This window comes from Lolium rigidum, chromosome 4, assembly GCF_022539505.1.
Source record: "Lolium rigidum isolate FL_2022 chromosome 4, APGP_CSIRO_Lrig_0.1, whole genome shotgun sequence".
NCBI lineage: Eukaryota > Viridiplantae > Streptophyta > Magnoliopsida > Poales > Poaceae > Lolium > Lolium rigidum.
The window spans coordinates 239241126-239268558 of record NC_061511.1 but is presented as its reverse complement, the minus strand read 5'-3'; the positions used below and the strand labels follow the sequence as shown (position 1 = coordinate 239268558).

At 41.2% G+C, this 27433-nt stretch overlaps 1 protein-coding gene across 1 annotated transcript; it reads right to left on the bottom strand.

Moving 5' to 3' along the window:
- Positions 1-19652: 19652 nt before the first annotated feature.
- Positions 19653-26815, bottom strand: LOC124649962 (ethanolamine-phosphate cytidylyltransferase-like). The gene is made up of 8 exons (XM_047189528.1): positions 26587-26815; positions 25920-26101; positions 25187-25258; positions 24934-25001; positions 24609-24729; positions 20727-20792; positions 20519-20641; positions 19653-20148 (listed from the first exon to the last, which is right to left on the bottom strand). The coding sequence occupies exons 1-8, from the start codon at positions 26813-26815 to the stop codon at positions 20077-20079; spliced, it is 933 nt and encodes a 310-aa protein (XP_047045484.1). The 3' UTR covers positions 19653-20076.
- Between the last annotated feature and the right edge of the window lie 618 nt (positions 26816-27433).

Genomic DNA, 27433 nt, shown 5'->3' with positions numbered 1-27433 from the left:
TGGATGCTTTGGTTTATCTCGAGTGTTAATACAGTGGGTTTGACCATTTCTTCCCTGGGATGATTTCTTCGGCTTAATTCCCTCTTTGCCAGCATCAAATGGTTTGATCACCAAATGATGATGCACACAGGGTAACCATACCCTCTGGCTTGTGTATATTTATGCACATGCTTATTTATGAGCAAAACAGAGTTTTGCTCAGGTTGATCTTGTTTATACCTCACTCCAGCTCCTAGATGATTTGTTGATGTAGAGGTTTTGCTTCTGTGATGATCTTGTGGTTGGTTTACTTGCCCTGCTCCTCCTGGTGATCTGGTGGGGCTTGATTCAGTGATGTGGTGAGTTAGCAGATTGAACAGCAGTGGCTGTTCTTGTGTTCTTGTGTTCTTGTGTTCTTACCAGTGAAGCCTGTCGATGGCTGAATCAAATGGCTAGGGTTTGGCTTGGAAAAGCTTTTATATGCCCAGCCATTGCATCTCTGATCGACAACTTGGCCTGGTCATCTTGGTGACTCTCCCTGGCTGTGTATGTGCTGGTGGACATGCACACTGCCTTGTGAGCTGCCGTGTGGTTCCCTGGTTGGAACTTGGTCCATTTGGTGGATCAGCTCGGCTGATCTTGATAATATCCTCTCAACTTCTCATTTTATTGCTAACCTGCCAAGTGGCAATGCCACTTGGCATAACACTTGTCTTTGGTCTTTGTTTGTGTGATTACTGTGGATCAACAATTGATAAAAATGAACATGGAGTTCATCAAATCCAAGATCAAGTGAAGATGATCTTGTAGTATTTAGACTAGGTCATTACTTGTACTTTTCTTTTTATTCTCTTTTATTTATCAATTTCCTAATTCTTGTAATGTGTTGTAATATTCATTTATTTCCATTATGAATATTGTAATGACAATGTAAATTGTGTGATGATCAATAAAGCTCAAGGTTTTCTCTAATGAGCTTTACTTTACTTTACTTGCTTATATTGTTTATAATTTATATTTTACTTAATGAATTTCCTCACAATTCAATATTTAGGGTAATTGTTTAATATTTGAATTTGGAATTCAAATTCATCATTGGTTTAAATTCAACCATGTCACTTTATTTGGAATTCAATCATGCAAACTCTCCCCTCTCTTCTCGAAACCCTAAACTAGTGGAGTGAGTTGCAAGTTTGTCGCACTCTCGAAACCCTAACCCCGTAAGGTGTCGAGAGAGAAACTTGTCACCCTTCGATGCAGTTTTTGTTTAAAAGCGCGAAATTTCCCCAGAATTTACTATGCAATGCACATCCCTTTCTAAAATCTACCCCTCGATCGTCTCTAAACCTGGGACATTACAACAGCGGAGAGGAGGGAGGAAGGTAGGAGCTAGGGTTGGATGGGACATGAGCTGCTGGCTTTTTATACAGAAGGATGCGTTGGTGTCCATCGGTAGTAGGGAGGCGACGTGGAGGCACTTCCACCATGCCGTACAGGAAGAAGAGAATATGCCCAGGAGGATTAGAGGGGGTGGGCTCTGGCTGCTGATTCCGATGGAGATTTTCCTTGGGCTCAAACATGATCAATCAAAAGATGTCCACACACGGCCCTTCAAGACTTCAAAGGATTTGATTAGAATTGAACAAAGATAGGGAGATGGAAAAGAAGGATGAAGACATGCCAGATACTGCAACGTTTTCAAAAACTAAACCTTGTATTTGGATTTGAAAATTCTTTACAAATTTTATTTTTCCAACTATTTGGTTTGGGATTTTGATAAATAAGAATAGACACTAGGGAGGGTTTACATATAGAAACCATATGAGAGGGGAAACCACAAATAGTTTTTATTTAAAAAATAATTTTCATTTGGTAAAATCTTGTGAATGATATGATGCATGATGCATATGACTTGGAACGACACAGAAAACAAGCAGCGGTGAAAACTTTAATATAGGGGTTTTCCAGGTCGTTACAATCGACACCACTAACAAGGAACCTCGCCCCGAGGTTCCATGTCAACCTAAGAGGGAGTTGGTTAAACTATCGGATCTTCTTGTACCATGTTGACAAACACCCGACCTTGGCGTGGAACCTTCTTCTGGCGAAGTGTTAATTTTCTCGACACCACTAACAAGAATTCTTGCTCCACGTAGATCGGCGACACCACTAACAAGAAATCGTTTTTCCGCTGTTGATGACGCGCTATCATCGATATCCTCCGAAGATCAGTCCTAACAGGTGAGGGGCAAAGATCGTCCACCCACGTCGAAACCTAAGACTCAGAGAACACAAATAAGAGAGAAGACTCAAAACTCGCATAGATAAGATGAGAAAGAATAGAGGTAAGGAGAAAAATCAGAGCTAATCAGAACTATCCAACGAGTTCAGAAAATAGGTTTTGACAGTCTACACAACAACGTCCGTTGGCAAGTTTATCCTAGAGGCTAGACTAGTGGGGTATCAACCTGAGGCTCTGATACCAACTTGTTACGCCCCGAAACCGGTACCATGAGGATCCCAGCGAATCCGCTGAAATCTACACGATATCGATTCTAAGACGTCCTCTGACACGACGTTCGCGACGGATCACACACGTGATGCCGGAGGAATTAATGTTTTTTCAAAAAGCCACGGAGCATCTTTAAAATTATAAATAGAGCGTTAATTTGTAAATAAAAAAAAGTTTGAGGGTAAGTATGCCCCCCCCCCCCCGCAACCCGTGACACCAGGGTGCAGCATCCCATCCAGACCGTGTTTATGGGGGGCTGCAAATCTATCTATTGTATAAACAGTGTCCGTAAACAATTGACTTACTATTTGTGTTTACTGGATTTGTTTGGGAATCCGGCATCGTGTGTACAAAGTACGACCCATGCACAGTGGAATCCACGTACTCCCAAATTAAGATTCATCTTGCTAGGGGCACAATTCTCCGAAAATGGTGAATGAAATCTGGGCGCGCGCACCCATTTACGAAAAGTTCAAAAAATGATATTTAAAAGTTTCCAAAAAATGTGAAGTAAATTTTTGCATGTAGATATTACGTTGATACTTACTCATGTGTGTTTTCACGGAAAAATACCATTGTGTGTGACCTACACAAAAATGACAAAATGCAAATTCCTATTCCTGTGAATAGTACAAATTCATGTTCACTATTCTCATTTGAACATTTTGTCATTTTTATACAGGCCACACACAATGGTATTTTTTCGTGAAAACTCGCACGAGTAAGTATCAACATAATATGTACATGCAAAATTTTACTTCACATTTTTTGGAAACTTTTAAATAGCATTTTTTTTGAACTTTTCGTAAATGGGTGCGCGCGTACCCAGGTTCCATTCCTCCGGGTTGCACAATTCTCTCACAAATGACAGTATAGATTAACTAAAGAAAAGAGAAAGACTTCAGGGTTTATTATTATTTCACAACTGAATAATGTTAGTTTACCTAGTCGACAAGACGAACCCGTGATTTACTTAATTATTTCTAGCAATCACAGCTATCGCATATGGATTCTTTTTCCCCCGCTCCTACAGCTCAGCCTAATTTGCTGATCAGAAATTCCTCATTATTATTGAACTTCAGTCGTGTTGTCTTTTCTTTCCTACCGCATTTCTTCAGATATAAGCTTTTCTAGGGAACACCATCAAAGCTCTATTATGGCCAACATCGCGAGAGTTTACTTTGGTACAGGAAAATTACTTTCATGATCGTGGAAGATGCTTTCTTCATGTCTCCCCTAGCTCCCTTTGCATCGCACAATTCAGCCATGATGTAAATCACTTAATTTTCTTATCTCCAAGAGAAGTTGAGTATTGGAGACCGTTCCATATTTTGTATATAGGATATTTGCTAGAATATCACATTTTTTTAGTCTTTTACTATCCCCCCTCATTTTGTATAATTTTACTATATGCGTCTATTCACATTTACAAGTAGGATATCCGCCCCCAATCTCGGAGGTCCGGAGCCCATTGCACAAGAATCTTATGCAATGTGTTGAGTATTATCATTCGGGGGTATAATGACTTGCTAGCGCAATAATTTTACATTTTTTTTAGCGGAACCGATTTATTCTCCACAAAATAACAAGGGTGAGGGGACGGACATGTATTAATCTTGATTCAGACACAGAAGCACGGATACATATGTCGAGAAAAGTCGACGTACCACATGAGATTTTGAGGTCGTCTTGTTTTACCATTAAAGATTTTTATTTTATTTCCTCGTGGAGACATTTAAAAATGTTATCCAAATTTTCTTAAACTGCATTAGATGTAAAGTTGAAGCGTCAATCGGAGGATTCAAAAGGTACGTTTATAGAAGAAGTACACTGTCCATATCTTATGTTGGCTTGAATTTTACGTGATTTTTTTTTGAGGATAGATGGTTTCGCGTTGACATGGCGTCCTCCTTTAGCGATGGCTTTTTTCAAACGATAGAGCATTGCAGTTAGAAAAGAATAAAAACTTTCTAAAAGGTTTAAATCAATGCCAAAGTCATTTCAAATAATCCTTTGAAAGAATTCCCCTGCATATAATCCTTTGAAAGAATTCCCCTGCATTAGAAAATTTCCCATGCATCTGATCTTAAGAATTGATCCGTTAGAAATATTCTTCGAGAATTGCAAAGGAGAATCTTGGAATAGAAGAGACACGAACAAGAAAAGAGCAGCCCAGGAGAGGACCACAAACAAAGCATTGATCGATCAGATGGTGGGCATCGCCTATTCGGGCATGCATCGCAGCCCAGCGCGTGCATGTGATGCGCATGCATGAATCTGTGCCGATGGATCTGCACACGGGTGTAGCGTAGCTACACTCACCAGCAGACTGCGCGGTCCAGCCAAGTGGCACCTCCTCTCGCATTGTGAATTGTGATGCTTTGGCCATGAATGCTGCAGAGCCGCATGTGACGGGAAAAGGAGATACAGCAGCAGGGAGAAGATCTTCTACCTTGGAATTAGCAAAAAGCTTTACCACCACCACGCGCCACGTTCACCAAAAGCTGCCGCATGCATATGCACGCGTCGAAGCGACAGGTCGCGAAATGCAACGAAAATCCAACGGTTAGCGTGTGGCCGGTATAGGTGGCAGAGCAAAGTCAGTAGCATGCGAGTTAAAAAAGGGCAAAAGGCATGGGCGGGTAAAGAAACGGTCGATCACACCGTTACGACGGTTAGGGTAGGAATTTTATAGGATTTAATTCTTGTAAGATCTTCGGAATTCAATTCGACTTGCGAATGCCCGTATGCTCCCTCTACCAACAAAATATGTTTTAAAGTGTGAAAAAAAATTGATAAAAAATTCTACATGTACATCTCCGTAATATATGTAATATACGCGCGTTCGTCAAATTTCACGAAAAAATAATATTTTCGTGGCATACGTAAAAACGAGAAAAATAATAACCCTTGCTAGCACCAACCATGTCTCGCCGCAAGAGCACCACTTGGGACAATATCGGCTAGATGGTGACTAAGTGCTTCCATGATGACGTCGAAACAAAGGCAATTGTGAGGAGGGAGGCCTTCGAGACGACGGATGCAACATAGATCATTGTGTATGTGGAGGATGAGGACTGGAGGCGGAGTTTGGGCCGTACCGTGAGGGTATGGTGCTCACCAGGGAGGCCGAGGCGGCGACGATGGCAAAGTCCGAGGCAGTGGCCATGGCGGTAGCGCAGGAGCCCGCGGTTGTCGTGGATAAGGACGAGGACGACAACAACGACCTCAAGAACTTCGATGATGAGATCGACGTGTCGGCGAGGAGCGATGAACATCAGGCTCTGCTTGCATCGTTCGCGACTTCCCACAACGACGAGTCTGTCCATGGCTCATGGCTGCCAGGCGGTTGGCCCTACTGGACATGACGACGACCACGATGGTCGAGGCGGTGGAGGCCAGGAGGAGAAGGAAGGAGGAGGCGGACACGGAGAACCGATACATGGAGAGCGTGGCGTAGCTAGAGGATTTGGAGGTGGTGGCTAGGGACTGAGCCCGCTTCAATGACCACATGGATGCGACGCTAGCGAGGGATAGATCCTCATGGGACGTTGAAATGGTGGCGGTGTTGCAGGAAGAGATGGACGGAGCCGTCAGGACATCCAATATCAAGTGTCATCGTTCCCCCTTGGCAACGCTCGTCGGGAAGTGTAGGCGCACCTCGACGTAGCTAGCCCCTCCGACCACACCTATGACATGGGCATACCTTATCGGGTAGCCACTATTAACATACAAGGGTGCGGTCCAACTAAAGGCCCATGAAGCTCATGGCGCAAGCACCAGCCGCAACCAGGAACCTGGCATGTCACACAAGTACAAGCCCATACAAGGATAATCGAACATATAACTAACCCAGATTCCTAAGACCTGGCCTCCTATATAAGGACGAGGAGAAATCGACGGGGATGACAAGCTATACGATACGTAGACTAGATTGTACCAGAGCCATCATGGTGACATTGTAACCCTAATCATCATAATCAAGAGCAGATAATAAACACGGGTTTTCCCTCCGGGGACCTAAAGCTAGGTAAATCATGTCCCATATGTTTTGTTGATTGCATGCCGACAAATCCACCAGCGCATCCACTTCCCTAAAATCCAAATCCATAACTTATGGGCATTCTCGTGGATCCCCCACGTTAGCCGGGGCGGACGACGGTGAGGAGTAGACCCACTATCGTAGGGTGTAGTACGGCGAGTAGATACGACGATTGTCGTAGTTTAGGTTTAAATTTCATGTACTGAAGTCTATCTAAGTTCAGTAAAATGCAAATCTACCTATCGTATTTGACTTGCAAGCTCAGACGTAAACGCGTGGATAGGCGAGCCATCTACATTGCGTCTGTTGCTGCATTTCCAGCCCAAATTTTGGCGCGGGATAGCGTCGATCCGCACCCTCCCATCCATTTGGCTTACACCCTGGGACGTGTTCTATTTGTCATCTTGTCCTCGCGGACCGAATCAGACAACCTCGACCCGTTTGCGTTGATGTAAGGGTATATTTCACCTATGTGTGGTTTTGGTAACTAATGGCAATCCTTATGGACTAATATTTTCATTGAGTTTCATATGAAGTAATATTTCATAGGTATTGCATGATGACCATGTGTTGGATTCAAGTACGGATGTCATGAAGATAAAGATATACCTTGAGTATTGACATGAAGATCAACGATTTGAAGATATAAATATGATAGGATCATAAAGAAGAAATAAAGATGGAGTTATTGTGTTTAACTCAAATAATCCATGCTCTAGCTTATATGTTAAGCAATGGATGATCAAGATCTTTAGAGTTTGTTTTCGAGAGAAGAATTTAAGATATGGATCTATGTCAAAATCATAATGTCTCATGAATTGAGTCATGGTTGACCAAGACTTGGAGCACGCAATCAAATGTAGAATTCTTTATGTGACTCAAGATATTGTGATAGAACATGAGAAGATACAAGGTTGACCAATACGAAGAGTGAAGAATGAATTCAAGTTGACCAACACATGAAGCATAAATAGTGTACCACATGGGATCATGTGATCTTGTGGTATGTTACACTTTGACAATTATGATTTGTGAACTAACCCATTATAAATGTGTATTTGTGTTGTCTATGCGAATTAGATATCTTTCCGATTTCACATAGCCCATGAGAGGATGGCATAAGTGGTGATCATCACCAAGGTTGAGAAGCACATGTTCAAGATGAGAATCTCAAGAAGATGATTGACGCTTATTCTCCATTTGGTGATTATGTACATGTGAAGACATGCTTTAATTAAGCTATCCCATAGTGTTGTATGGCGGAGCAAAATTTGAGTCTTCACCAAGCAACAATGATCAAGTGAAGCATTCCATCTTGAATGAAGCATTAAGTGCCATCATCGAGATCAAGCGGGATGCGCAAGGAAATGATATAGACTTGCTAAATTCTACTTTTACCGCTCAATGTGCTTGTTGGGAGACTGGGTTATAGGATAGATAGCCGCACCATCAATAGGAGCTTTCGGTTGAGTAACGTGATCACATATTTGCCAAGTTGAGATCTATTTTGCACAACGGGCCTTTTATCTTGCAAATAAGTTTTTCTAAATAGAAACCACAGGAAGAATCTGGATCTATTATAAAAGTTCAGAAAAACAACAAAATACCCCAAACATAGCAAAAATTACACCGAAGCCCTTCAATTGACTACTTGACCGCTATCGCCGCCAGAACTAACCGATGTCGCCGCTCCCTTATAGGAGCCGACTTGAATTTGTTGATAACAACGAGGAATTCTTCGTTCACATGCCCCTAATTAAGGACCAAATCCTCAAAGCTGAACTCGTTGCCATTGAACCCTTGAATCGATCTAAAAATCCTAACACGAAACATACAACACACATCGACCGAATGATTCCCCGCCCTCCGCAACAACACCAGCGATATCACAACCGACGAGGTGGACGAGACATGAAAATCTTATTCTTGTTCCGCACAAAGCCACTGTAGCACCATAGCACCGCTATCGGTTGACCAAACTCTAAATTTAGGGACCTAACAACAAACGTCGAGAGCAGGTCCGAGGTTCCCACCTCCACCCACCGGTAGAGCGGAAAGTAGAGGAAGTGGGGACCCAACGGTTCATGATTAAAGACGGTGAACTTGGGACGACGGTTAGCGTGGATACCTAGATCACATGCTCTACTAAGTCGCCACGAGAGGAGAGCATTTTCCAAAAACATTTTGGGGACCCAATAATTGATGATGAATACGTTGTAGATGATGACGATAATTAGGATGGCATTGTTGATCGCTTGTCCTGCTAAGTTGCCACGGAAGGAGAGTGTTTACCCAAAACATTTCCTCTACTTGTATTACTACTAACTTAGTGAAGATGAGTTGGAGAAGGGTCCACCGATTTGCCTCTCTTCTATGCGCACTTGTCCTCTTGTTTCTCCTCAGATTTGCCTCGGTTGGCTCCCCACTCTTCTCTGATGATAGCTGATATTGTGGCAAGTGAGGGTCCCCTCACTATACATGTGTAGGTTATCTTTCGGTGTCTAGGGTTAGGGTCATGTCTTATTTGGAGTTTGGCTCAATGGTGATGTTTTAGAGTGCATCACCAACAGATTTGAGCTTTGTGTGGTGGAATGTCGCGGTGTTCTTGATGGTTGTGGCCTCCGGAAGGAGCAGCATCAACGCCTTCTTCAGTAAGCTTGATTAGGGTTTTGTATGGATTAGGCAACTCTAGTCAAGGTTCAAGTTCCCCTCTGTTTGCTCATTGTGGAGGTGATGAAGAAGTGGACTTCGATGCGTGTGGCTGGTGGTGGCATAATTGCAGCTGCGAAGTACCGAAGCAGTGGTGCTTTTACAGGGAATTTCCTCATGACGACAGATTCATTGTCGTTCTTAAGGTTGAAAGTCAACCAATCCCTCCTCTAGCGTTGGTTGACTTGGTCCACGAAGCAAGGTTCTACTAGGCTTGCAGGGCTTAAAAGGACCGAGCTACATCGCATGTATTTGGATACGAGATAGTAGTGGGGTTATGGTTGCATCTTTTGGTCGATGTGTGATGGACTACTTCAACCTCTAGGCTGTCATGCCATTTTGGAGGCCCCTTGGCTCTAGCATAGCAGGCTCCCGCCCCTGTGTGCCGAGTTGTAGAATCATCGCGTGGAGAAGGAGCAGGACATCATTGCTTTTCATAGGTCCTTAGTGCAAAATGTAAGGGATTCTTTTTGTAATTTTCTATTTTCTTGAGGCCATATGTGTAAGATGAACTTCCACCGACGATAATCAAGCTCGAGGCCTCTATCCGTTTAGCCTTAACCTCGTCAATGAGCTTTGATGGAGTCTTCGCATCAAGCTTGAGGCCTCGAGCCGCAGCCTCATCCGCCAAGCCCAAGCGGAGTTGGCGATACTTGAGCTCGCTTAAACTAACTGCCAAGGCTTGGAATGGACCAAGAGTGAACCTAAAATGTCGCTTAAACTAACTGCCAAGGCTTGGAATGGACCAAGAGAGAACCTAAAATATGCTAATCGATTAACTGATTAAGGAATCGGTTACGATGAAGATTAAGGAATCAACCTATCATTGAGGAATGGATTACGAAGAAGATTATGCAATCAAATTACGTCGTGAGTGGAAGTGCTTGCGTGCGTGCACGTGGCTTCACAAGTTCCATCAAAGAGTTCGATCGATCTTGGTAGCTACTCTATACTAATCAACCACAGCACGATTTTCTGAGGTGCGTGCATGCTCAGCTAAAGGACAAAACATGTGCTGATATTTTTTCCGCTCGATCAGACCAGTACATCATATAATTTTTTTTATATTTATTTCAGAAAGCAAATGCATGGAAGATCGATCTCTGATCTGATGTACGCGAAACTTATTTGGCCCTTCGGATGTTGGTGGGGTCATAGCTGAAGAGGTACCATTGAGTTCGAGCTCGTGCAGCACGAGCAGGACTTCCAGCAGCTTCGAAATAAAACAGTGCCGATTCCCAATTCTGAACGAGTAATAATGATGAAATAAAATGCCATATACACCAATTGATGCAGAAGCCGGGACTGTTTCCCTTTTCGGGAAAGAGAAAGTTAGGAAACAAGTTGGGGATATCAGGCCTGATAGATGCTCAAAGAAGCCCTTACATTTTGATCCAAAATGCTCGAAATCCTTTTTCTTGGAGATATGTTGTGAGGTACGCCTTAAGTTTGAGATAAAACTTAAGGATTACTACAATATATAAAGGTGAACCTTATAAGAGGCTCTTTGGATCACATGACTGAAGAACACATGAGAATCTAACAGGTTCGCCGGTGCAGAATAGAGGATCGTGAAACACATGACAAGCATAGGGGATAGTCCTTTGGATGAAATACAGGAAAAAACATAGGAAACATGTCTTGCCCGTGCGTGTAATGATGCAAGTGGTTCATGGTACCCTCTACCCTCTTTAGTTTAAAAGGTGAACTAAATTTTGTCATGACAACATCAAGTTAGTTCATTTTTGAATCAAAGTGGGTAAACGGTACCTTAATGGTGAACCACTTGCATCTATACCTGCGCGACCGAGTCATATGGGATCGAGGCATATGACATTTAATCCAGACAAATCTAAGAAACACAATTTCTTTGATTCAAAGGCAATTTGTAGGGAAAAAATCACAAAATTCCCATAGAATTCCTACAATCCACGGAGAGCATAAGGATTGCTACATAGGCCTTATGATATCCTTTTTGCACATAGTCTATGCCGAATTTCCTGCCTGGTAACTAGCTAGCAAGCAAGACATGCTATCTAAACCAGGACATCCGATTCCAAGCTTATGTTGTCAAGTCAATATCAAAATATTCGCTCCAGCTCTAAGAAATCCTTCGATTCAAGAATTTATAAAGGAATTATGTAGAATTTGGATCCTATGGAAAAATTTCCTACATAGATTGTTTGATTTATAGAAATATATCCTATATAAAGTAATTCTATAGGAATCTTGTAAGGTAAATCCTGTAGGAAAAAAATATTGAGTCATACATATGAAAATTTCCTTTGCTACAATTAAACATACTTCATGTTTTCATAGAATTTAAGGACTCCTTTGATTCATAGGATAGAAAAAATATAGGAATGAAAAAAACATAGGATTAGTATGTCATGCATTGAATCCTATAGAAATATGAGTTGTTTTTTATTGTGCCAAAGGAACTTTTTCATGAGATATGATCTTATGTTTTTTCCTATAAAATTTGCACTACAAATCTCATATATGATATGTTCATATGAATCAAACTAGTGTAGGAATTTTTTTTTCAAAAGAATCAAAGAAGCCCTAAACTGCCATACTAGAGGGACTGAAGGAGTATCAAAGCTAATGGTTCCACTCATGTCGGAGGGACTGGACTGAACTCACGGGTAGCACGTAGCCATCATGGCATCACACTTGAGCGCAGCAGTGCAGTGCACCGCGGCATGATGATAATGATGATGTTAGTAAAGGCCGGAAACTCTCTCTGTAGCTTGAGCTACAGGTAGCTTGTTTGTTTCGAAATTTCGAAAACAGTATTTATAAGTTTCGAAAAATTCTGCACAAAAATTCAGACGCACATAATGATGTAATCTACAATCATGTAAAATATCAATGCTAAATACCATATACGTTGGGCAACACAAAAAATGACAAGTTCTGACAAATTGTGAGAGTCTGAAAATTTGTACTGTTCACTATACTAAGGTCTGCACTTTTATTATTTTTGTGTAGCCCAAATTATGTAATATCCCAGGTATTGGGGTTACAAAAATAGAGGAAACAAATGTGTGCATTGCATTCATGCATAGAAAATCTGGGGAATTTTCGCGCTTTAAAGTAAAACAGATCACAATGAATCGAAGTTTCACTTGACCTTGGTGGAATTGAAGTAGCTCATCAAGTCAAGCACTACAAACCTCAATGTGACTTTGATAAAACCTTGTTTTGGGTAGAGATGATTTGATCTAAGGGGTTAGATCAAATGGAACTAAAATTAACACAACAACACTTTACTCAATGATCAATTGCTTGATCTCATAAAAGATCATAACATGGTATTCCTTGCCATAACATAAGAACATCTATTCAATTGGAAATCAAGTAACCATAAATGGAGAAACCATTCTTCACTTATCTTTTCCATGTCTTTAACAAATAAATATTCCTACCATGAACCTCATGGTATTTCTTGAATTAAACTCTTGAACTTAACCCCAACAAAGGCTTATCATTAAACCCTAGAGATGGGAGAGGTATATAACCAACAAAGAGATAAGAAGCAAACTCTAAGTTATTAACACTTAAAAGTTAAGTAACTACCTTGAGGTATAATTGAATTCACTTTAAAACTAATTACCAAATATGGTAAAACACAAGGACCTAAGTGCATAAAAGTCACACATTCTTATTTTAATCATAACTTAATAAATATGTGGAATATTACAAAACTAAATTCGTTTGCATTACGAATTATAGTTCAAACTATTTGAATAAAATAAAATATGAGTACTTTGAAACTCATATGATCATGCCTTGGTGAAATCAACAATCACCATTCAAAATTGGGGTATAATCCTTGTCCTTGACATTTTTATCCCAATGACAATATAAATACAATCACATATGATATAGTGACTCACCCACAAGCATAAAATCATTCACAAGATAATTAGTAACAAAAGCCACTTGGCTATCTAAAAATAAATCACATGAGAGGATAATACCCATGCCACATAGGATAAAAATATCTACATAACTTGAATCCTAAGCTATGCCACCTCATGCTCAAAGGATTGCTATGGATGAGAGCATGACAACCAAGCACCTTACTCATCAAATTAAAACAAGAGTCATCCACTTATGTGTCAAGCTATTAGAGCATGCCCAAGCCTATAAAAGGAACCCTCTACCTCATTCATCTCATCATCTTGCACCTTGATGCCAGAAGACCAACACATTGAGCCACTCCATAAAATAGTTAGGATCAAGATGAAGCAGCAAGGAGGTGGAGGCATGCCACAAGATGCAGGTTTATCAGAATTCCTGAAGAACAAGCTACAGAAGAGAGCAAGGTAGAATTCTTAGGCAAACCACATATTTAGTCACTCACATCATCATTCCTTGAGTAGAACCATAGATTATAATCTAAGACCTTGTGAAGTGAGAGGGGTAATTGGTATAACCATATCCAAATACTTCTAGCAATAACTTAGGAAGCCAAATCTTGATCATTATAAATTGTGTAGGGATCATAAACCCTAGCACATGCAATATGGTGTCATTCCATATCTACAACCTAGAATTATATATCAAACCTAGTTGTGAATCACTTGGGTGATTACAATTATAAAACCAGACCATAACTAAGATTCAAACCAATTGCCATTAGGTAAATACCATTAGAAACCTAGTATAGCACATTAATAAAGTCTTAAGCTATAATTATTAAACCTGGGAAAACTCTTGTGATACATCTTATAATTAGAACCATAAGTGTGATTAACAACCACTTATCTTTATAATCAAAGTCCAACCATGAGGAGAGTGATGTCTACTCTAGGTAAATCAAAGTGTTATTAAAATATAATACTAGTGCTAACCTTGACATAGGGTTATAATCCAAACTACAAGATCTTAATAATAAAGGTTCACATAAAATCATATGCATGGGACTAAATTCTCAATTAAAAGATTAAACCATAATGAGAAACTCTAAAACATTTAAAGAGTATAAATTCTCAATTCTAATAATTCCAAACAGATTTGATTACACAAGAACAAGGAAATTAAAATGAGTGCATAAAATCATGATTAATAAACAATTTCAAGGTAGCTCATATATATGTATATCCCAAAAACAATGCAGAAAAGCATTCATCCTTTTAATAGTCCTACTGAAATTCAAATTATCTAATACCTGCATAGTATCACCTGATTTAAATGTGAATTAAAAAAAAATAAAAAAAAAACAGAATTCAAAAACAGAAAATATAAAACAGAAAATGGAAAAGGAGAGAAAAACCTACCTGGACTCACCTGGCCGTAGCAGCCCAACTGGGGAGCCCAGCAGCAGCCCAAGGCCCAGCTCCAAACTGCAGCCCAACACCAGCCCGTACCTTTTCGCTCGGATAAAGACGAGACGAACGTCTTCGTCTTCGTCTCCTCCTCCACTCGCACGGGAGCTCGCCACCGAGCCGACCTGCGCCACGTCCCGCGGTCGCCGCCGGGATTGTTGACCGCCAGCACACTCCAGTGGACGTATAAATGGCGCGGAAGCCTCAAATTTTACCTCTCTCTGCTTCATTCTTCCCCAACGACGAAACCCTAGCTCACCGGCCTCCGTTCACCGCCGGCGATTAAGGCATAACCGAGCCTCTCCGAGGATACTCCCAACACCACCATCCTATCCTCGTTCTTCTCATTGAAGCGTGCAAGCGGGGAAGCCCCTGGTCTGGCGAATTCGGCCATTTTCTCCGACCACCGCCGCCATGTCCATGGATGATTTCGCCGCCGTCCGAGCTCCATCGACCTCCCCTTCAAGCCCATCATCATCAGGGTGAGCATGCGCTTCTCACGAGCCTCCTATTGCATCCTAGAACGCACCATAGCTCGCTGTCGCAGATGCTCGTCGGAAACCGCCGCAGATCATCACCGTCGGCCATGCTCCGGTGACCTAATCGGAGCGGCGCCACCACCATATGGTTCACTGCGTCACACTGAGTCGAATGGACCCAGTAGCTCGTCCGCGGGAGTAGCCCAACGCCGGCGCCGTCGCCGTTTGACCGCCGGCCAGGAGCTCTCTGGCCACCTCATCAATTTTGACCCAGTCAACCACCACTGTGGCATATGACATGGCCACTGGCCCACTCGTCAGTGGCTATGGGTAGCCTTAGCCCGGGTTGATTTAGTATTTCGTTTGCTTTATTTCAAATTCAATAATTGCTGGAACTTTGAATGAATTTAGCAAATTCATTATGACTCAGAAAAATATAAATAAGATATCAAAATTCTCAGAAAAGAAAACTCTATCCAATAAAAATATAAAATGAAATTTTTATTTTAAATAAGAATTTAATTATTTAGTACTTATTAAATAAGCCTTTCCTTTAATTCTAAATTGAATTAAAATTCAATAATTAGGAAAACCTTCTAAAATAAATAAAAACCAGTAAGAAAATAAAGAAAACATTAAAGCTATTTTTTTATTGGTTATTTTGATAAATCTTTATTAGTGGTAATTTAAACCCTAATTAATAATTACCTTAAATATTAATTCATTAAAAATAATAAAATGCCAAATCCAACATTATTTTTATTACAAATTTATTAATAACTTCAATTTCCTTAATGGAGTTATTAATCATAGAATTAAATTGTAAATAGCAAACCCTAAATTCCACATGGAATGATGTTAAAGCCCTATCATTTCATGTGACTCCTAAAACCCTAAATTAATTAGGAACCCTAGTTCTATTATTACATGTGAACCCTAATTTACTTCTAACCTAAACCCAAGGTTAGAACAGGTGATCATGGTACTTTAATTCAAATCCTAGAGCCACCATTAGCAACTAAAAGACATACCTATGTCCACATAAAATGTAGAACCCTATCACTAGCAATTTAGTATTCCATGTATGCATATCACTAAACCTAGTTGATCAAGTAGGATCAACCAAGTTTAAACCCTAGCTTCTAATTTCAAAACCATCATCCTTATTCATCCATGCTTAGCATCACACCATTGTGATGAGCTCCAATATCATCTATACCCAATATTTATCATTATATCCCATGCCCACTAAAACCTATTAGTGTAAGATAATTATTAAACATCCTACTTAAGAAACCACCATTCCTTACTTAGTGGATCCAATAACAAAACCTAGACAATCTCAACCTTAATTGTTATACTTCTTATTGTATAAGAAGTATGTTCTTCAAAAGTTATTCTTTTGAAGAAAATAAGGAATCATCTTCAACCCTGCTTATAAGGACCTATAAACCCTAGCCATCTATCACCAGTAAGCTATAATCAACCCTGATAGTACCCATGTGTAACTAATTGCTTAAGTTGCTTATGCTTAAGTAAAACCAAACAAGCCTAGTTGTTGATGAATCCAACTTTGTTGGGATCCATCTAATACTTACTCCAGAAACTAAATGAAACCATAGTCAACCATAGAAACCCCTCAACCTAATTATCATACTTGTTCTTTATTAAAGAACATGTTCTTCAAAAGTTATTCTTTTAAAGTATATGATAATTAATCATTAACCATGTCATATAGTACTAAAACTGACCACTGTTCTTCACTTGTTAACATTATACCAATTATCATTCTTTGTGTGCTCAATTGATTACTGTGTTTTATCATATAACTTGTACATTATACCAAGTAATCAAACCTTAATAAGAACCTTGTTTGTGAATCACTCTAAAAGTGCAACACACCCTGAATTAATCATCACAACTCACTAATCCTAAATCATCGGGGTTAGGTCACGCTTAGAGCGATTGCATCTCATTCTTATGCATTATTGCATCCTTGCCAATCTTTTAAACATCGTCCTTACCGGACAATGATGCAATTTCAGAGTTATTGCGTAACGAAGACCTTGCCTGCATAATCTTGCAGTCAAGAAAGGCAAGTTCATCACTTGCTCATGTCATTTGTGTATTTCTATCAAATTACTTGCAAAGTATTATGGTTATCACTATTGCATAAAAATCAAAACCACTACTTTCATAACTATGAATATGACTATGTGGTGGGCAATGGAACCATGGATTGTGTTGATATGGTGGAGGTTCCATTGCACGGGTTTATATCCATCTAGGATTAAACAACAAATGTCGCCAATGATTCTTGTGCCGTAATACCCGTGTTAACCATAAGATCCGGAGTGGGACGGAGTAGTCAAAAGTGTTTCCACCTCTCGTTCATCAACGGATGCGCTTTACCGTAGACACTTGTATCCGTCGGCGCAAGCGGTAGGCTGGGGAAGCCTTAAGTCCCCACGGCACAGCGTCGTAGACACTTGTCGTTCGAAGAACAAGCGGTAGGGTCGGGAAGCCTTAAGTCCCCACGGTATTGCGGTCTATGATGGGTTGCAGCCACCGGCGTAGGAGTGTATGGTAGAGCCCAAGCATCGTTGTCGTGGTCGGGGTCCACCTTGAAATCTACAGGAATAATGGGACCGACATGGACCCGTGGTCGGCGCATGCAACAAAGGGTGGGTGTTCGAGGTAGCGGAGGAACATGATTGGCTAGACCTTATACCGGGCCTCACACCATAGGAAGTGTGGACGGGAAGATCACCCGGTTGGCACCAAGGTTAAGATCTCTTATGGGTAAAGCAACACACCTCTGCGAGTGTAAAGAACCGTGACTCGTCACTCCCTGTTCGGGATAAGGAAGCTGCGAACGCGGCCGGAAAGGAGCTCCATGAAGTTCTAGTAAACCAGGTGAAGGCCGACGGACATAGTTCTTCCGAATAAAATCAACCTTTTGAAGAAATGGTTATGAAAACCTGCATTGGTATTAGACTTTCTGGTCTAATGCCGTAGCTAGTGCATTAAACACCTCTTTCCTATAATGAACTTGTTGAGTACGCTCGTACTCATCCCACTCTTAAATCCCCTGCTTAGATATGAAGGCATCGAAAGAGGATCTACAGTGCAACTCGAAGGCCGAGGAGTCAACAACTACTTCAAGAGACATGACCATGTCAGAGGATTCAGATACCACATCCAACAAGGAGAAAACCTAGATTAGCCATAGAAGGGAACTAGCTTCCTACACTTAGCTCCTACTTAGCTAGAATCTATTCTTAGCCGTATAGCTAGTTAAATACTCTACAAATAGAGTCCGTGATAAGACTAGACTACGAGTCGTTCTTCTGGAGTTATTTGCAGTTTTACCTCATTGTAAAGTAGGAGGCTATGATGATCTTTTGTAACAAAGTCTGTATGTAATTCTATAGACATGCCTTGGACCCGCATATGTTTCTGTTGTACCACTCTGAGCGATATAATACTAGTGGGACGGTGTTTCATTGGTGTTATATCAGACTTGCATACTACACCATGCAGTGGTATGTCGGGTCACCACAAATTATTAGGTATTTCGGATTTTACACATTTACAGGATACATGTCTGGCTACATCTAGATTTTTTTTCTGATTGTTTTGAACTTTTAGACCTGGATTTTGCATTTTTCAAAAAAAAAAGTGCTACATGGAGCTATCGTTCCAAAAGTCCACACTCTAGTAAAGGCTCCCTATGTAACCTACACAGCACAGTGATTATCAGGCGGCTCCAAAATCTCCCATATCTATCTGGATCTCAGCCAGTCCACTAACCTACATGATCTATAATTGCAGGGACAGACATAAAACCGGAGCGACTGAGGATTCCTTTTTTAGGGTCCCATGATGAAACGAAATATGTGCAAGTGACCATCCATCTCTCCAGCTCTGGGGGAGTCTCTGTCACGGATGGTCGCTGGGATTTGAGGCAGCAAGATCTTGAGCTTGTCCCACAACCTTACTGCTTGCCTGTCAGTTTCTTCCTAGTTCTACCCCCTCCATTATTCAGACACAAATCCAGGATTAATGCAAATGAGGCACACAAATCTTACACCAAATATAGTACTACTCCATTTTAAATATAACATGTTTGCATTTCTTCCGAGAAGGAAATGTGAAGTTATTCCCCAGACAGAACAGACACTCCAGTTCATCGACTCAAGTTTTTTCATAACCACCCAGAAAACTACTCAACAGATATCCAGATCCAATTCAGAGCCAAGACAGAGCTGGGGCGGGTTTGCGCTTTGCTGGAAACAGTGCATGTTGCTTACAAGAGAGCATGCCCATATGTGCTGTTTGGAGATCACAGGTAGCACATCCCTTTCATCCGTGGCGATCGATGAACGTGTACCAGGCTGAACCAGCAAAGCGCAACTACTTGGCAGCATTCCAGTGTTTGTGCTAGCGACCATTTTGTCAAGATTCAGTTATTTACATATCCATATCAATATCATAATACCGTCAGATGAGGATGTGCCACCAACCGACGCTGGAGCCATCCATCCAGGTGTACCATCAGACCCAGTTGCTATCACCGACCAACACGTACCATATCAGTTAGTCCATCTTTCAGCTCAAAATCAGAACAGGACTCACCAAATATACTCTAAAAAGGACTCCCATACCACGCCCGCATATATCGGGAGGCATACATAAAACATAATCTAACCTAGCATGCATACTGTACAACAGCTCTGAAAAACATATAGGTCACAACTAAAACTGGTAACAGCAGCAGCTTAGGCCCATAAACAGGGAGGATAGGGACGACACTGGAAGTGTGCGCAGGAAATGCCTTCCCACAACAGCATCATCTCCTAATTCACTACCACCGCCTGCTACTGGATCTCACTAGTCGAGGTTGCGTCTAGAGCTACCTAAGCTATAGCATCAACATGAGAGAGATAACAATGAAAGAGCAAACCCGTGGTTGCACTTGTGACAGAGTATTAGTTTCTCAAAAGGTATGTTCGCAAGTTACTCTCCATTCACGAAGTTTTTACCCTCGTAATACTTCTTCTCGCTGGCTTCCTTCTTTTCGTTCCGCTTCTGCGCAAAGCAAACACCAGACAAAATTTGATTAAAACCGCATCAGATCAATGGACCGACCAGCATAAATGGGAACCACATCAGCCCCACACTAAAGAACATGTCACTCAGAGTAAGACATAGCAAAAAATACTGGTCCCAGGACAGACAAATATTTAATGTACATAACTACAAAACTGCACACAGGAGAAGGCTTCACCAGAGCACTAATTCACTATCATATCATCAGTATAAAACAAATCATGTGAGCACATTATTGACAAGAAAACAAAAGTAAAATCACGTTTATGCAACGAGAATATGTAGTGCAATAATGCATACCAAGGACCAAACTCAACCCAGAAATCTAATCCAACACTACAGTATTTACCTGGTAGGCTTCATGGTTAGAAACTATCCTCCTTATAATGGTACTAGTAGTGATATCCAAAGGGCTCTCCAGTCTACGGTAAATGCCCATCTCCATTGGGACAGCATACGGATGTGATTCATCCTGATAAGTGCAAGAGTGGCCATAGTAAATAATGAATGTTTATGTTCAACATTTGAATATTTTAAGGGAAGTGCAACTTAATTACCTTCGCAAAATCCATGTTCTCCGCAATGGTTCCTTGAACGACTAATGAAATATTGAATGTTGTAATCTGCAGAGAAGAACGAGGTTAGAGAACTCCTGACATAAACCTCACACATGAATCCTGATAGTCATAACTAAAACTGCACCTCATGATTTTCAAATGATCTGGTTCAAATCTAGCTTGGCCCAGTTTAGCTAACCTCAAATCTAGGTGACATCGAAAACTAAAATTTTTAACCAAACCAACAAAGAGTAAATGTTTACTGAATCTGACAGTGCTGTGATTATTTTGCAAAGAAAAGGTTACGCTATGGAAGTAAACCTCATTTCATCTGCATATATTCATGTACAAGCTGGAGAAGGAGAGGTGGGGAGGTAGTCGAAGGGGACAACAACACTGCCTAGACAACAACACTGCCTACTTCTACTCGCTTGCCAATGGCAGAAAAAGGAAGACAGCAATTCTGTCGTTGGAAGATGATGGCATCATGATTGAAGAGAATGATCAATTAAAAAGACATAACAGAATACTACAAAACCCTCTTCGGTAAAGAACCTGAGTCACCAGTTCGGATGCATCCTAGGTCTTGGCAAGCAGTCGGGAGAGTAAATACGGATGATTGCGTGGCATTGACAAAAGCTTTTTCAATGGAGGTGGATAGTGCTACTAAAACAATGAATACCAACACTGCCCCCAGCCCTGATGGTTTCCAAGTTCAATTTTATAAAGGATTCTGGGACAAAGTGAAGATCCTAGTTAAAGAAATGCTTGACGATATGCATGCTGGGAGACTAGATTTGGGCAGGTTGAATTATGGGGTAATCATACAGATCCCAGAAATCAAAGATGCTAACGTGATTCACCTATACAGACAAATTTGTCTTCTCAATGTCATTTTCAAGATAATCACTGCAGTGTTGGCAAATCGTCTCACCTGGGTTGCGGATAAAGTTGTTCATCCCATTCAAATAGCTTTTTATCTCGGGTCGTCTCATTCAGGAAGGAGTAGTGGTCCTTCATGAGGTTATCCATTAAACTCGGAGAACTAAATCGAAAGGGATAATTCTAAAGTTGGATTTTGAGAAGGCTTACGACAAGGTGCAGTGGTCCTTGAAACAAACTCTCCAAACAAAGCCTTCTGTGAGCAATGGGTCAACTGGATCAGTCTTGCAGTGGAGACTGGTAAAGTTTGTATCAACTTCAATGGTGAAAATGAAGATTATTTTAGAAGCTTCTGGGGGCTTCGGCAGGGCGATCCTCTATCTCCAATATTGTTTGACATAATTGGCGATGCTCTAGGTGCAATAATCTCTGCTGCTAAGAATGCTGGTCACTTGAGTGGTTTGGTACCGCATCTGGTTGATGCTGGCATTACCCATCTGCAGTACGCAGAAGATACAGTCCTCTTCCTTGATTTGTCGAATGACTCGATTACCAATATGAAATTTCTGCTATATTGCTACGAGGCCATGTCGGGTTTGAAAATCAACTTTCAGAAAAGAGAGATTTTTGTATTTGGGGTTGATTATGAAGAGCAGAATAGAGTTGCTGATATGTTCAATGCAACCTGGGGTCCTTCCCAATGAAATACTTGGGTACCCCAATATCCAACAAGAAATTACTTGCGTCTGATTTGGATTTCATTCCTGCAAAGATTCAGAAGAATCTTGCTACATGGCAACCGGTGTCGACTGGTGGCAGAAAAAATGGTTATTGATTCTTGTCTTGACAATATCTCGACGTATGGCATGGGGATTTATTTGTTGTCCGAGAGAACTCATTACAAAATGGATATGCCGAGGGCCAATTTTTATTGGGACAAGGTGGGCGACCAGAATAAGTATCACATGGCGAGGTGGCTCGCCATGTGTCGACCAAAAGAGTTAGGAGGAATGGGTTTTGTAGAGACGCGAAAAAATATCTCTCTGTTGGCCAAACGGATTATGAGGCTCGAAAAAGGCGATTTGTCTGATTTTGAGACATAAATATATGATGAATGGTAGCTTCTTCCAAACTAATGCAGCTGGTGCTTCTAAGTTTCGGAAAGGCCTCCACTCCATTAAGCACTGGGTTCGTCGAGGCCTGGCTTACCATGTTGGCAATGGGCATAAAGCATGGTTCTGATTTGATGTTTGGTTTGAACAGGTTCCTTTTAGTGTTCTTTTCCTGCACATCTTCAGCTGTTGTGACCAAAAAGAAGCATCGGTGGCTAAAGTGGTTAGGCGTGGTGGCCTTCTACTTTCATTGTGTAGATCTTTTGATCCCAGGGAATCAGCAGAGTGGCGAGACCTAGGGCTGCTTTTCACTAATTTTGAGCTTTTGGAGGCTGATGATGTTGGGTACTGGTTACTTACAAGAGATCAAAATTATTCAGCAAAATCCCTGTATTCAAGTTGCTTGATTCAGGGGTAAAAGATATAAGGATGTTAGATAATAGATATGTGGAAATCAACGCTGCCGATGAAAGTAAAAAAATCTGTTGTGCGTGTTTTCACGGAAGGATTTAAGTGATTGCTGATATCAAAACAAAAGGGTGTCCTGGGGAGCTGGGCTGCACCTACTGTGGTGAACTTCAGTTGGCAGATCACTTAATTTTCCAATGCCCCGTGTCAAGTTTCAATGGTGCTGTGTTACAGAGGCGTTAGGTTGGAGTAGGAGTTCTGAATCGTTTGATGATTTCCTGTCAATCACAATGTGCAAACCTGGGGAGAGCTCCAACTCTATTGGTTGGGTAATATTTGGAGCCCTCTCTTGGTCCATTTGGCTAACTCGTAATGATGCAGTTTTCAACAAAAAGATTATAAGCTCTCCAATTAATATTCTGTTCAAACCCATTTATTTGCTGTCTCAGTGGACTTGCATGTTGCCAGGAAAGCGTGAGAAGAGATGGAGATGCCTGGTTGAGAACTTGCTACTGGTGGCGAGTAAGATGCAGACAATATCAGGTCCAAGGCGAGGGATTGGCTGATTACTTGGTCTCTGTTATTTTCCTGTTAGTGTTGTCCTAGCTTGTGACTAGCTAGCTATCTTTTCCCTTTGTGTGGGTCTGGGTTTCACTGTCTGTAATAGCTAGCTCGAGTTTGTTTGCTTCTTTTTTGTTTAGCTGGTATTCCCAGATCTTCAGAATCCTTTTCGTTGTGTAAGCTGGTGCACCCCAGCAAAACTGGCTGTTTATGCTTTCATAAAAAAGCAGGGCCGTCGGGCCTTTCCTCTAAAAAAAAAATCATGTACAACCCCAAATCGTCCTGTATTTCTTATTTCTATTTAAATTAAATACTTCATGTAAAATTAGGCTTTTTATTGGCATAGGATAAGAGTCATCCTCCATGCAATGTGTGTACGATTGTATCATCACTGCTACAAATAGTGGAGTTGGCGGCGGCTATAATTGTGGCAGTGGTTTATTCACCCCTCCACCTCCCCTTCTAAATTTTTACCTCCCGAAGGGAGCTATACAGATTTAATTTCGGAAGAAAAACATATCTAACAAATAAATAATTCAATGCAAATCATCTGATCTATCACAATATAGCACAACCAGATGCAGCAGCAAACCCAATGACATTGTGCAGGCCAAGAACAATGGCTGAGGCAGAGCCCAGCTAAGGTCAGGCTGCAGACCAGGGCGACTGGTCGAGCCCGACAAAGGCGGCTTGACGTGCTAGGATACATGTTTCTTAACCTTAGCAACTGTGAGCACTCAATGAGTAGTCTTACGTGTAACTTTCAAGGAAATAGGACCAACAGCACCATCGAGCATTTGTACTACAGTTAGATAATGTCATGGTTTAGCCTACCCCAACTTGCTTGGGAAAAAGGCTTTTGATGTTCTTGTTGTAGTTGTAGATAATGTCATGGTTTAGAGTAGAGAAGGGAACTCACCATGTCTTTTGAAATGTCCCATGGAGCACCAATGATTACTTCATCAACATAACGGCAGGCTAGGACACTTAAACTTCGCTCATGGAGATTCATGATTGGGCGATGTGGTCCTCGTGTAGAACTAAATATAATAAGCACCAAAAGTTAATACAAAGTGAATGTTATGTTCAAAGAATTGAGTAGAGATGCTATGTTTCAACGCCAATGGACATTGTAAATTGGAAAGCTGAATAATCTGTATAAAAACTGTAGGGGAGGCCCTGACAGTAAATAATACAATATTTTAATTTGTAAAAGATTTAAAGAAGCAACCATTATATATTACCTTATGGTCTGATCTGTGTGGATACCCACAAGCAAGAAATCACCAAGCTCTCGAGCAAGTCGCAATATCTACATAGAAGAAACTATCAATACAGTAGAAAGCCCGAATTTCCATCTTTTGAAAAGGAAGTTAAGCTTGTTTGATTGCTTCCTCACAATAAGAAAGAAAGACAAAGGTACAGCCAACATGTTCATATAGAAAGTGCGTCGTCTGAATGCTGAGACAGATAATGTTTTTTTTTTCTTGTAATTACCTCAACATGTCCAGCATGGAACAGATCAAATGCACCATCTATGTAAACTATCCGAGAATCTGGTCCTGGACCCTACAATGGGAAAGCTCACAGTCAACACAGAAATAAATGCACCATCAAGTTTAGGAAGAGAAAAAATAGTTTTATCAAGTTGAAAAGCATCAATTATCACCAGCTTTACAGAAATGAAACATAGCCGGTTACATTATAAGCATGTGCAACGAATAGCTGATTACAAGCATATGGTTTTCTTATACTCTAAGGATATTGATTTGGTTGGTCACGAATTGTGACCATCACCTAAGAACTTGTGTAAGCCATGAAATTAGCCATCTATTGCTGACCCACTTAACCCCCAATCAAATGGGGGTTAACTAACTAAACAGTAGGGTAGGCGCTCTGTACTCCTGTCACTAAACAAATATCTCTATTATGCCTAGTAACTACATGAACATACAAAAACTGATGTTTCAAGAAAGATAAACTTCTGTTAGCGGAAATTTTGCACCTGCATTTCTTTTGAACTACGAGAGAAACCAAGGTTAGGTAGTCTCACAGTGTCACCATGAAAGAAGTGCCTTTTCGGAGAGACTAACAGAAATGCAGCCACCCAGAACCTGTTTCTAATATCAAGACTAGATGCGAAGTGCTAAAGCCATTCTGTGGAGCCTCATGGAATATATTCATCGAAGGACATACATGATATAGTGCATGAGAACCCATAAAGTCATACCCTGCTATTTGAGAACTGAACTATTCTCCGAGATGTCGGAAGGAAATGAGATATCCTAGTTGCACTTCCAGATCCACTATCGTCAATCTTCTGACCATGCCCAGAACTGAACTGCCTCTGTAGTGAAGAGTGGTTGCGTCTATCCAAAGCTGATCTCTCTCTAACACAAAGAAGCATTCTTCCTGCAATATGGAAAGATAGTCTCACAGTGAGAGTAAGTATTTTTCACTCCCATATGCATTTTCTTTACTACAAATGACCAATTTATTTGTTCCCAAAAAAAATCAGCATAATGTGTGCTCCATACCATCCTGGCCAATAAATGGATATAATAATCACATACCAGCAACTTTACAATGGATCTGATGCCTGGACCATGTGACTCTTGGGGACAGTTTATTCCTTGAGATTATGACATGACAATATTTCATGGTAGTGGAGCACTACGAGAAACCAGGAAAGAAAATCTAGCGAGTACTACGTTTATACAAAAGAAGTTTCTGGTTGTTCCAAATCAATTTCAATATTGGAGATCACTATAAGCTCTGTTTCTCGAAGATAACTGCACTCAGAACTAGAACCCAGAAATTCCCTTGACATACAAGTCCATCAGATAAAAACTTGAACAGTAAAGAAACATAAAGAGAAACAAAAGCAGAATCCATACCAACAATGTCTGTTGTTGACACACCCTCGGTTCTTTTAATCTGCTTGTATCTGCCGGCATTTTTGGCAAGGGCATACGCGTCGGTGCCATCTGGGAGCAGACAAGGATCATCGCCATGGATGATGTAATCTATATTGTACTCAGTGAATAGCTTCTTCATGAATTCTTCAGTTATGGCATATGGTGCATCTGGAATAACATCATCCACCCATTTCACGGCGCCGACCATAACCATTCTGTATAACACAGAAAAGGAAGCATTAGAAATAAGAAATTTTGGGTTGTTATTGTGCATGTTTCCACCTACAGCTGTTAGTTCATTATTACTACTATCCAGGTACGATTAGGACATTTAGCTCATTATTACTATACGCTAGCTTATCCACTGACTAAATTAGATTTAATTCCACAAATTGCAGAATTCGAATCACTCGTGAAAATGCAGCAATTGGTTCCCCAGCATATATTTAGTTAAAGCACGAACATCATCTTATCATCTACCCCTTCGGAGTAAAATTATCGTATGATGAAGGGAATTTATGTGAATGAGTTGGAACGGCACACGAGGAGGGCAGATGATGAAAAAGGGATCGGGGGAAGGAGCGGGGACCTCTCGCGTAGCGGCGTGACGGGCGGTCCCTTGTTAGCGGTGATCTCGTCGTCGCTGACGACGCCGACGACGAGCTGGTCCCCGAGCGCGCGCGCCTGTCGCAGCGCGTTGCAGTGGCCGTAGTGCATCATGTCGAAGCATCCGTCCATGTAGACGCGCACGGGGCGGCGGCGGCGGCGGCGGAAGCGGCGCCGCAGCGCGTCGAGCGGGGGCAGGCCCGGGACGGCCACGGGCCCG

Bases quoted from the DNA above. Each gene is read 5' to 3' on its own strand.
- LOC124649962 (XM_047189528.1), bottom strand. From the start codon at position 26,815: ATGGTCGGCGCCGTGAAATGGGTGGATGATGTTATTCCAGATGCACCA. The intron at 20,793-24,608 runs GTGAGTTCCCTT...TCTTCTCTGCAG, and splicing joins GGGACATTTCAAAAGACATG to ATTACAACATTCAATATTTC. The intron at 20,642-20,726 runs GTAATTAAGTTG...TGCACTTATCAG, and splicing joins AGAACATGGATTTTGCGAAG to GATGAATCACATCCGTATGC.